This window comes from Bos mutus, chromosome 18, assembly GCF_027580195.1.
Source record: "Bos mutus isolate GX-2022 chromosome 18, NWIPB_WYAK_1.1, whole genome shotgun sequence".
Taxonomy (NCBI): Eukaryota; Metazoa; Chordata; class Mammalia; order Artiodactyla; family Bovidae; genus Bos; species Bos mutus.
This window is the reverse complement of record NC_091634.1, coordinates 972452-984899: the sequence shown is the minus strand read 5'-3', so window position 1 is coordinate 984899 and position 12448 is coordinate 972452. Positions and strand designations below refer to the sequence as shown.

General features: G+C 43.9%; 1 protein-coding gene and 1 non-coding gene across 2 annotated transcripts; both read left to right on the top strand.

The window, feature by feature from the left end:
* The first annotated feature begins 230 nt into the window (after positions 1-230).
* Positions 231-337, top strand: LOC138991913 (U6 spliceosomal RNA). The gene has a single exon (XR_011467807.1). It is a non-coding gene; the product is annotated as a U6 spliceosomal RNA (small nuclear RNA).
* A 5440-nt stretch (positions 338-5777) lies between these two features.
* LOC102273489 (zinc finger and SCAN domain-containing protein 4) lies at positions 5778-8934 on the top strand. The gene is made up of 4 exons (XM_005908804.2): positions 5778-6173; positions 7059-7215; positions 7308-7991; positions 8732-8934. The coding sequence occupies exons 1-4, from the start codon at positions 5778-5780 to the stop codon at positions 8932-8934; spliced, it is 1440 nt and encodes a 479-aa protein (XP_005908866.2).
* The last annotated feature ends 3514 nt before the right edge of the window (positions 8935-12448 follow it).

The following is a 12448-nucleotide window of genomic DNA, read 5'->3' as shown; positions in this document are numbered from 1 at the left end:
CACAGCTGCCAATGCTGGAGACACCAGTTTGCTTCCTGATCCGGGAAGATCCCACATGCCACGGAGCAACTAAGCCCGCGTGCTGCAGCTACTGAGGTCTGTGGGGCACGAGAAAAGCCACCACAGTGAGAAGCCAGGGCATCGCAATAAAGACCCAGCAGAGCCAAAAATAAATAGATGCATTTTTTAAAAAAGTTTCTATTACACCCACTTAGAACAAGACTTGATCAGTACTCACTGAGGCAACACAGGTACTAAAATTGGAATGATACAGAGATGGGTAGCATGGCCCCTGAGTAAGGACTACAGGCGTATTTATGAAATATTCTATATTAAAAAAAGAAAACTTGATCAGAACACGAGACTAAGCTTTGTACCTCCAATTAGTGTGTGTGTTGTTACACTTCACTGCAGAAATATTAGTTGGTTTAACTATAGAAAGCTGGAGCTGGGTGAAAATTCCAAAGATTGAATCAGCAGGCAAGTTTTATCCAATCATGTCTTTGAATGCATTACTGTCCCAGGCCCTATAAAAGGGAGGAGCTTTGGGAGGGCAGACCAGGTGAACCCAGTTCAGAGAGCAGGTCACACGGCAAAGAGTCCTCAGCTGTCAGCCCAGGATCACCCAGCTTGAGGTTCAGTCTTCTGGAGGAGGTGAGTTTCCTGGACAAAGGGAAAACTTTAAACTTTGTACTCTAGCCAAAGCTCAGTGCATTCGTATGTGGGGAAAATTCATAGGTACCGGCTTTTCCAAGCTTTCAGGTACAGGCACTCAGTCGTGTACAGCTCTTTGTGACCCCATGGACTGCAGCCAGGCTCTCCTGACCGTGGGATTCTCCAGGCAAGAATACTGGAGTGGGTTGCCATTTCCTCCTCCAGGGGATCTTCCTCCCCCTGGGGTGGAACCTGCATTGCCTGTAGTTCCTGCATTGGCCAGCAGATTCTTTACCACTGAGCCACATGGGAAGCCCACTTTTCCAAGCTTAGAGGATGTTTTTTTTGACAACTTCTCTGGCCTCAGAGGGTTTAATGTTATGAACTCTGTTTAAAGACCTAGCCTGATTGAAGCCACTTCTTTCTTTCTTTTTCTTCCCTTCCCCCTCTGGCACACTTTGGGGCGTGCAGGATCTTACTTCCCGGAGCAGGGATTGATCCTGTGTCCCCTTCACTGCAAGGCAGGTTCTTAACTGGACCACCAGACAAGTCCCAAATTCCAAGGTCTTAACCTCAATGCCCCACAGTGTCCCTGTGGGACTGAGTGCATGTCTGCAAGTGGGACCAGATTGTCCGTATGTGCCTGGGGTTGTGCTGAAAGAACTTGTGGGGAGACCCAGATGGAGAAACCATGGGATCTACATAAAAATAATAAAAGGCCAGTGCACTTGGATATGGAGAACCACCCAGAGCACCTAAGATGTGGGTCAGGGGAATGCATGCTCCAGCGAGGCCCTGTGCTGCTAGGAAGGATTTGATATTTTTCCGTGAGGGAAAAGAATGGTAAAACGGGGTGTCCCTAGAGGATTAGCATTATATAGGGCCATCTGCCAGTATGTGATAAATGCATTAAGAAAAGGAAAGAATGTATTAAATTTTCTCCTATGGGGTCCTTCTGGATTTATCTTTGCTTTTTTATTGATGAGATCAAGGCAGTTGATCTGATCAGACTGCTTGATGAGGTTGACACCAAATGTGAAATATCATCAACTAACAGAAACCAGGGCTTCCCAGGTGGCATTAGTGGCAAAGAATCTGCCTGCCAATGCAGGAGATGTAAGAGATTTGATCCCTGGGTGGGGAAGATGCCCTGGAGGAGGAAATGGCAACCCATTCCAGTATTCTCACCTGGAAAATCCCATGGACAGAGGAGCCTATCGGGCTACAATCTATGGGGTCAAAAAAAGTTGGACACAAAACGACTTAGCACACAGGTATGCAACAGAAAACAATTTGTTTTCTGTGCGCCTATCATACTCAGAGAAGGCAATGGCACCCCACTCCAGTACTCTTGCCTGGAAAATGCCATGGACGGAGGAGCCTGGTAGGCTGCAGTCCATGGGGTCGCTGAGGGTCGGACACGACTGAGCGACTTCACTTTCACTTTTCACTTTCATGCACTGGAGAAGGAAATGGCAGCCAACTCCAGTGTTCTTGCCTGGAGAATCCCAGGGACGGGGGAGCCTGGTGGGCTGCCACCCATGGGGTCACACAGAGTCGGACACGACTGAAGCGACTTAGCTATCATACTCCCACCAAGCCCTTTTGTTTTATGGTATAAAATTGGAAAAAAAAAATATATGTATATATATATGAATCCTTGAATTACTGACCATATAGAAAATTGAAAAGGACACAAAAATAGGCAAATTATATACAAGATGGACTTAATCATTTTTTAGTGAGGTATAATTGATATATGACACTATATTAGTTTCAAATGGGGAATTCCCTGGAAGTTCAGTGGTTAGGACTCCACGCTTTTACTTCCAAGGGCCCAGCAGTGCAAAAAAAATACAAGCAAAACATCAAACAAATAAACTTTCAGATGTACAATATAATGATTTGATATTTATAATATTGTGAAATAATCACTAAAATCAGTTCAGTTCAGTTGCTCAGCTGTGTCCTACTCTGTAACCCATAGACTATAGGATGCCAGACTTCCCTGTCCATCACCAATTCCAAGAGTTTGCTCAAATTCATGTCCGTCAAGTCAGTGATGCCATCCAACCATCTCATCCTCTGTCATCCCCTTATCCTCCTGCCTTCAACCTTTCCCAGCATCAGGGTCTTTTCAATAAGTCAGTTCACATTAAGTGGCCAAAGTATTGAAGCTTCAGCTTCAGCATCAGTCCTTCCAATGAATATTCAGAACTGATTTCCTTTAGGATTGATTGGTTGAATCTCCTTGCAGTCCAAGGGACTCTCCAAGAGTCTTTTCCAACACCACAGTTCAAAAGCATCAATTATTTGGTGCTCAGCTTTCTTTATGGTCCAACTCTCATATCCATGTGTGACTACTGGAAAAACCATAGCCTTGACTAGATGGACCTTTGTTGGCAAAGTAATGTCTCTGCTTTTTAATATGCTGTCTAAGTTGGTCATAGCTTTTCTTCCAAGGGGCAAGCATCTTTTAATTTCATGACTTTTTAAATAAAAAGCTTATTTTCATGGCTAATTAAAATCACTAAAGTAAGTCATTAATATCATTACCATATATAGTTGTGAAAATTTTTCTTATGATGAGAACATTTAAGATTTACTCTTAAAAATTAAAAATTACAAATATTTACTTTCTTAGCAACTTTCAAATATGTAATTTTGTATTATTAACTATAGTGCCATCTGTACTTGCTTCCACACGCAAGTGGGAAAGGGCAGGGATTAGAAACACACATAGACCATAATAAAGTTGTAACTTTGATAAACACAGTGAAGCAGAGACAAATGCTGTTCACGAGGAAGAGTAATTTCGGAGGGAAAAACAAAACAGGAAATGTGATGAGGGAGATTTTCCTAAGTGCTGTATCATTGAACTGTGTCGCAGTGACGTGGCTGGGGTAGCCAGACAGATGTCTGTGCCTGATGTAGTTTTCAGCACAGAGAAATAAAGTGTATGGATTCCATCCTATTGCTTCTATTTGGTTCACTTTTCTCTATTTTTTCCTAGTATTTTACCTTCCTACAGTAATTAAAAGAACATACTTTATACAGATCATTGCTTTTTTTAACTGGTGGCTTCCCTGGTGGCTCAGATGGTTAAGAATCTGCATACAATGCAGGAGACCAGTTTCAATCCTCTGGGAAGATCCCCTGGACAAGGAAATGGCTACCCACTCTAGTGTTCTTGCCTGGAGAATTCCATGGACAGAGGAGCCTGACTGGTTACAGTCCATGGAGTTGCAAAGAGTCAGATGGGACTGAGCAACTGACACTTTAATTATATTGAGCTGGTCTTATGTCTTCCATAAATCAAGTGACTGAATATATGTCACTCTGTATTGGGACACTATTCTGTTATGTTGCTCTATTTTCTATTTTTGTGGCACTATGACACCATCATTATTATAATTTCAATAGCATTTTATTATCTGTGTAAATCCTCCAAGCTTATTTTTTAATACTTATTTTTATTTGTTTATTATTTGTTTGGCTGCACTGGGTCTTATTTGCAGCATGTGGGATCTAAGTTTCCTGACCAGGGATTGAACCCAGGCCCCCTACATTGGGAGCGCCGAGTCTTGGCCACTTGACCACCAGGAAGTCTCCCTCCAAATTTATTCTTCAGAAATACCCTGTCTATTATTTGGCCTTTTGCTACATGTCATTTAGAATTGCTCTGTCAATTTTCTCTCTCTCTCACACACACACATCTTCTGGATTTTCCTTGAAAATTCATTGACTATACAATCCATCCAGAGAGAACTTCCATTTCCAATAATATTGAGCCTTTCAATCAATTCATAAACATGGCTTTTCTCTTCATACCTTTATTGTCTTGTAGTTATCTACAGATAACTTGCATACCTTACATTAGATTTGTTCATAGGTATTTAATGTTGGAAATTATCATAAAGTTATTACTTTAATTTTGTTTCTCTTATAAAAATTGCTTTTGGAATATTGACCTTGTAAAAGGCACCTTGTTAAATTCATCTAGTCTAATATTTGTAGATATTTAGGGTTTTTTTCCCAAACAAAATCCTGCTGTCTATAAATGATAGTTGATACATTTTCTTTTTTACATTTTTAAAATTTTAGCTGTTTTCGGCCATGCCATGCGGCATATGCAATCTTAGCTCTCTGACCAGGGATGGAGTCCACGTCCGTGCAGTGGGAGCACAGAGTCCCAACCACTGGACGCCCAGGGAAGTCCTTGATACATTTTCAGATCTTATTTAACTGGCTGGGGACCAGCCATATGTTGTATAGAGTTGACAACGGACTTCCATCTCTCAATCCCAAGAATAAAACTTTTAAGAACAATTTTTGTTGTACTTTTAAGAGCAATTTTTGTTGTAGTTATTTTGTAATTATTTATCACAATGAAAGTTTCCTTCTATTCCTAGCTTAGCAAGTGTCTTTCTTAGGATTGAGTACTGACTTTTATTAAACATATTCAATGTATCTGCTTATGTGGTAGTATGTTCTTTCAGTTCTATTAATGTGGCAAATTATGTGGCTTTTTGAAATTTAACCCAAAATGCATGCAGAACATAGACTTCATCCACACATAATATGCTTTCTTTACACATGACTTGGTTTCATTTGCAGACATTTAGTTGAGGGTTTTCACATCTATACTCATATGAGTTGCTAGACAGCAGTCACCCTTACTTTAATGCATTTGTAAAGTTTCATGATCAGGAAGGGTCGTTAATTAAAATAGGAATGTCTCCTCTTTCCCTATGCTCTGTGAGAATTTGTGTATTATTAGAGTTATTACTTTCTTAAGTTTCTCAAAATTTACCCATGAAGTTATCTGAGCCTGAAATGTATGCTCTCTCTTTCTTTTTTAATTATACTGGTGATGTATATAATTAGATACAAATCTCCTGTTTCTATTGTGTGATCTTTAAGCATCCAACAGTATCAACGTATGCAGCATTCATGCAACATTTGATTGTTACCTAAATAGTGAGATAAGAAAATAAGAAATAAGAAAACTTATAAAATATTATTTATAAATGTCCTGATGTTGTTTTAAAGCAGATCTCCAGAAACAAAAGATGTCAAGAACTAAATCCTGGCAGCTGAATCTATAAGAAACATTGCCAAGAATGGATTTAGGTTTCAGAGCATCATTTCAGCATGAACCATCCAAGGAGGACCCAAAGTCAGCAAATACAGGCTTTATCCCCAGTCGAGGACCCACTCTGCGAACAGCAAAGGATATCTCTCAGTTGCAGAACACTCAGCCCGGCTTATTGCAAAATGGCAATAACTCACGTGCAAGGCAGGAACTGCAAAGACTCTATAAGTCATTTCACTTATGGCTGCAGCCAGAAAAACACAGCAAGCATGAAATTATTTTTCAACTTGCCCTGGAACAATTTATGATCAATAAGCACTGCAGTGAAAAGTCTACTTTGAAAGAGAAATGGAAAGCAAGTGGTGGAGACCTGGAGAAATTCACAGAAGACCTGCATGATGACTGCATAAAGCTACCTGACTTGGTAGGTAGAGTGTTCTGACCTCTGGGATGAGGGGCAGAAAGGAGTAAGGAATAAACAATACATTCAGTTGTTGATGCCTGGAAGAAGAGAAAGAAGGGTTACTGTAGACCAATTATTAGTCAGATCACTCTTCCTCAGACAAATACTTACTATTCCAAGTAAGCAAGAATCAACATTTTATATGTTTATTCAGTCAGGCGTATGGGAACCAACATATTAATTAGAGTAATTGATTTTCATAGGTGAAGTGCTAAGAGGACCCCACTGAGAAAATGTCAATTGGGCAGAAACCTCAGGATGAGAAATGCCTTGACAAGAGCTGGTTCTTCCTTCAGAAAGCCTTGTTATGGTTCACTCAGTTGTGTCTGACTCTGTGTGACCCCATGGGCTGCAGCACGCCAGGCTTCCCTCCCTCCACTATCCCCTGGAGTTTGCTCAAATCCATGTCCACTGAGTCGGTGATGCCATCCAACCATCTTATCCTCTGTCACCCCCTTTTCCGTTTGCCCTCAATCTTCTCCAGCATCAAGGTCTTTCCTAATGAGTTAGCTCTTTGCATCAAGTGGCCAAAGTACTGGAGTTTCAGCTTCAGCTTTAATCTTTCCAATGAATATTCAGGGTTGATTTCCTTTAGGATTGACTACTTTGATCTCCTTTCTCCTTGAAGTCCAAGGGACTCGCAGTATTCATCTTTTTTCATCATGGAAGACACACTAAAAAAGAAATTACCATGAAATTTGATACAGGCAGAAATAAGGGCAGGACAAAGAGGTATGGGAGCCCACAGTACAAAGATATTGGGAAAGCCTGACTGAGGTGGGTTTTCCAAAACCGGTTTTATCACATAGTAGATAAATAATCATGCCTTTTTTTTTTTTTTAATAGGTCCATGTCCACATGCAGGGGCAGGAAGCCCTCTTTTCAGAAAATATGTCCTTAAAAGAAATCATCTTTCATCTAACCAATCAGTTGTCAACAGGAGGGGTGAACATGGGAACTCCATCCTGGACTGTGCAAGATACGTCCCTGGAAACAGGACAAAGTGAGTGGGCAGAGCCCAGGTCCCAGAGGGGTGGCCCATGTGGGCTCTTTCTTGGGTGCAACTTCACTGAGTCACTTTTTCGCCTCCGACAGGAAATGAAGGTAAAGAACATGATGGCAACATTTCTGTGAAAAGTGACAGTATTACTAGTCCAAGCAATCAGATACCTTCCCTAATCATTGTCCAAGAAGAGAATCATCCGAGGCCGGAAGAAGGAGGTGTTTCTCTGGAGAATCCACGGAACTCCAGAAGAGGAGCAGGCCCAGGCCCCTCCAGGCCTCAGGATGGATCCCTGAAAGGACCCTCCTCTCAAGACGTCCTCATGGAAGTGGAACCAGACCAGGTCACCCCTGAGCCTGTTTCTACCCTCCAGAGCTCTGAGGGGACTTGTGCACGTGGGGAACACCAGGAAAGATCCCTCAGAGCCCCAGAAGTATACAGATGTGAGAGATGTCCCAAGACCTTCAGGTACTCCTCTCGGTTCAGAGTTCACCAGAAAAGACGCAATAATGAGAGAAAATATATTTGTGCCGAGTGTGGCAAAGGCTTCTTCCAGGCATCAGACCTCCGTGTGCATCAGAGGATTCACACAGGAGAGAAGCCCTTTGTGTGCAGCACATGTGAAATGGCCTTCACCCACAAAACCAACCTTCGGGCTCACGAGAGAACCCACACGGGAGAGAAGCCCTATGAGTGTTCCCTCTGCCAGAGACGCTTCCGCCAGTCCTCCACCTACCACCGCCATCTTAGGTTTCACCAGAAAACTACCCTCAAAAGTGCCCCACACTAAATTAAGCTTCCTCGGCTACAGCCCCAATGTAATGGACACAAATATGCATGTGAATATGTGTATTTCCATAGTATCTCTCCATTTAGAATATACTTTATAATTTTCTCATGTTATTCCCATTGTCTCACACCACCCGAATGTAAGTTTAAGAAAGACAAGTATTTTCTCAGTTTTTTTTCACTAACTTATCGCAGGTGCTTTGAAATAGCTGACACATTTCCAACAACTAGTAAATATCTGCTGAGTACATGAATTTATCTTTAAGATTGGTGTTATTTTTAAAATTTAGCCCCACACGAGAAGACAGTGAGTTCCCATGCCAGAACACGCGATCACCAGCTCACAGTGGTCCACTGAGGACCACTGCTGCCTGCTACCCTGTTCTCTGTCCACACCCTTCATCTTGTGGGCTTCAGCTTTTCAGCAACTGTGAACCTGGGGAGATCTGGGTCCTGCTCAGGACATCAGATCTTATTGCCCTCCCAGGCCTCGACCTTCCCCTGAAGCTCAATAACATGGCTTTGTTACCAACCAGGGTTCTTGGCCTCCTTTCTTAATCAACAGAAACTGATCAGAGGCCAGAAAAGAAATTCAGGTAAGGCTTTTTTGAGGTCCCTGCTGCAGCAGAGGGGAGCGAAAACAAATTATAGGTTCCCTTGTTTGCTTGCTCCCCAAGGTGGGGCTCAGCACCCTACTTTTGCTCCTGACCCTCTGCTTTTGCTCCAGGCTCTTCAAAAGTGGCAGCTGGGGACTTCTCTGGTGGTTCCGTGGTGGAAAGTGAGCCTGCCGATGCAGGAGACACAGGTCGGATTCCTGATACAGGAGGATCCCACACGCTGCAGGGCAACAAAGTCCCTGTGCCACAACTATTCGCCTGTATTATAAGCCCTGGAGCTGCAACTGCTGGACTGGTGTGCTGGGACTACTGAAGCCTGAGTGCTCTAGAGGCTACGCTCCACAGCGGGAGAGGCAATCACAGTTAGAAATCCGTGCACCACAGCTAGCGTGGCCCCCAGTCACTGCAACTGTGGAAAAAGCCCATGGAGCAATGAAGATTCAGCACAGTCAAATCAGTAAAAAATCCAAATGCAAAAGAATGAAATTGGACCCCCACCCTAACCCCAGATACAAAAATTAACCTGAAATGAATCAAAGACCTAAATGTAAGAGCTTAACTCTAAAGCTCTTAAAAGAAAATAAATAAATGTTCATGACCTTGGATTAGGTCATGGTATTTTAGATAAGACGCCAAAAGCAAAAACAACAATAGAAAAAATAAACTGGACTTCATAAAAAAAAATTTTTTTTAAGTGGCAATTGGGTTTTTTGGACTGGAGAGAATCCCAGCCTGTGCAACCTTGAGTGACTTACCCCAGGTGACACGAAATGTGGTCCATAGCTCTGGACATTTCTCTGCTCCAAACAGTCTCATCCCTTGAGTGGCTGGTACCTGGCAGGGAGAATCCCTCCCAGTTCCCTGGAGCAATTTCTGGGAACTTGGGAAGGGGCTGTCCCTGGCCCGGATCAATCTACCATGGGCACAGAGGTCTTATCTGGGGTGCCATAAATTGTTACCAAAATAGCAAGTCCATGTGCCTGACACAGAGTGAGGCCCATCAATACTAAACAGAGTCTGAAACAGAGAAAGGTTTATTACAGATTCATACAGAGATGGGTGGCTCATGCCCTAAAAACCCCAAAGTTACTAAAAGCTTTCAGTTGGCTGTTGAAGACTTCTCAGTGTCAGATCCTTTGTTCTTGAGGTCCGGTCATGGTCAGGTAACGATGTTCCTGTAAGTCTCTACCAAATGGATGTTGTTATCTGTCCTGGCAAAGTCCCAAGGCACAACTTTCACCCTCCAATGTCCCAGTCCTAGCTAAGAGGAGGCAGATCTCACTTGGCAGCTCCTTCAGGACCAGGTTTCCATATCCTGCCCAGCTGTCATCCCTGAGGAAGCCAGGCATCCAACCCAACTGGCCCTCTGTCTCCTCAGGCTGCCCAAAGTGGAAGACCAGGTCTTACAGACAGCAACTCACACAGACAGCAACTCACACAGACAGCCACTGCTATTAGGTTACAGAGAAAGGGATGGGGGAGAGGTTCACCGCTGCTTCAAGGGCTGGGCCACGGCTAGTGGAGGGCCTTAGTAAGGGCTCTGGTGCTCTCAGGATGTAGATCTCAGTCTGTTCCCTGGGCTCTCCAGCTCACCCACTGGCCCAATGTGGGTGAGCTGGAGGGCCTCCAGGAGAAGGTCTGAATCTGCTTCTTACCTCACTCTCCACTTAATGACCACCACATCACGGACCTTTGACTGAATCATTTCCCCAGTGGTCCTTCATTGACAGTTACCTGTGGGCAGGGCCCACCGAGGTGCTGACCAATAGCTGAGCAGGACAACTACCAGGCTGCTCATTGACAGTTGGTTGCTTGTGGGCAGGGCCCACTGAGGCACTGGGCAATGGCTGAGCAAGACCTGTTGCCTAGTAGCAGGGTGCAGAGTAATGAAGCACAACAACAGCTACTGCTAAGGGCTGTGCCCTTCCTGCTCTGTGAGGCTTACCCTACCTGTGCAGGCAAGCAGTTATTTTTAGTCCCAAACAGAAGTAGCTGCGCTTGATGGAGGCTGAAGTGATTTCTTTCTCAACATTCTGGTGATCTACAGACAAGATTCCCAGAAATCAGCCTTTGGCCTCTTTTAAAAGGAGTTAAGTTCTTCCTCCTAAAGGAGATCAGTCCTGGGTGTTCATTGGAAGGACTGGTGCTGAAGCTGAAACTCCAATACTTTGGCCACCTCATGCGAAGAGTTGACTCGTTGGAAAATACCCTGATGCTGGGAGGGATTGGGGGCAGGAGGAGAAGGGGACGACAGAGGATGAGATGGCTGGATGGCATCACCGACTCGATGGACGTGAGTCTGAGTGAACTCCGGGAGCTGGTGATGGACAGGGAGGCCTGGCGTGCTGCGATTCACGGGGTCGCAAAGAGTCGGACACGACGAGCGACTGCACTGAACTGCACTGAAGCTCTTCCTCTGCTCCCAGAAGTTGGCCGCACCACTTCCCGTTGTCCCTATTGTCATCGCTCAGTGGTGCCTGACTCTTGCAACCCCACGGACTGCAGCACGCCAGGTTTCCCTGTCCTTCACTGTCTCCCGGAGTTTCTCAAACTCATGCCCATTGTCCCTAGTGGGGCCGGTGTACACTTGTTCCCTGTGACTGACGCAGCGCGCCCCTTGCCAAAGCCTATAGAGCAGTGGGAACTCTGGGTAATCCAGAGTGTCTGGACCATAGGCTTGGGGCAGAACATCCGGCATCACACAGGTGGCGGTCATTGTCTGTTGCTGGGTCTGTACACTCCATCACAGCTTCAAGAATGTGGTGTCTGGCCCCAGGAAGGCTCGAATGCAAATGTCACCCCCACCCCAACTTCACAGCGACATATCTGAAGGTCAACGATGGTGAATAACAAATGTGCTTGGATCCTGTACTTCTCCTCCTCCCCTTAGGGATCCCACTCAATGCACACCTGGGATGGCAGTCACTGTGTTGAGCGACCCTCTTCATGTAATTCAGGGTTCTCCATGTCCTCACCCTACCTTACCCCCATCTGTGTCCTAAGAATAAGAAACGCCTCATCAGGGCACTTCTTTCTGGCCACAGAGACGTTCTTGATCATCATATTAGAGTCTGCACTGGGAAAAGGCTTTACAAGTCTAGCAAATGTAAGAAAGCTTTTACAGCAAGTGCTCAGGTATTCAGCTCTAGGCAGTACACACTGGGAAAGACCTTATTTGTAGGGTAGTGAATAGGGTAAATCTGATAGCCAAACTCCCATCTCAGTGACCACTCGGAAGTTCACACTGGAGAAAGGCTTTACGGCTGTGTGGAATGTGGCAAAATCTTTATGTAAATACAAAACTACAATAGAGCTTGAAAATCAGTAGATACTCATTGAACATTTAATTTTTTGTTAAACGTTTACTTTATTAAAGAATCGAATAAACATGACCCCAGTTTCCTATCCATTTTAAGTTTTTACTGTTTAAAGGCTACTTTAAAGGTCTTAAAACTGTACTTCAAAGTATTAATGTTTTAAAGAAAGGAAAAATAATCAAATTTCTAAGACAAAATCCTGAGTGGCAAAAATTTCCACATAGCCACTGCTCAGATAACTGTCTGTTCTCATCCTGTTCAGTTTTCTTTGAGATCTTAACTTTTGTTTTTAATCCTCTGCAGATATGTTGCCAGAGCTATCCAGCCACTATTTCTGAAAAAACTACATTAACAGCTTTCAGTGACTTGCATTTCACAACCTTTTCTGGAATCATCTCCACTCCCCACGCAGATGCAATCTTTGCAGTGACAGTAGGAATGATAATTGTTTTGACCCAAGGACGAAAGAGCAGATAAAACCAAGGAGGGTCTTGGAATGCAGGAATGGAA

Excerpts from the sequence above, each read along its gene's own strand:
- LOC102273489 (XM_005908804.2), top strand. The coding sequence starts at position 5,778 with ATGGATTTAGGTTTCAGAGCATCATTTCAGCATGAACCATCCAAGGAG. Across the intron at positions 6,174-7,058 it reads GCATAAAGCTACCTGACTTG|GTCCATGTCCACATGCAGGG; the intron begins GTAGGTAGAGTG and ends TTTTTTTAATAG. Across the intron at positions 7,216-7,307 it reads GTCCCTGGAAACAGGACAAA|GAAATGAAGGTAAAGAACAT; the intron begins GTGAGTGGGCAG and ends CGCCTCCGACAG.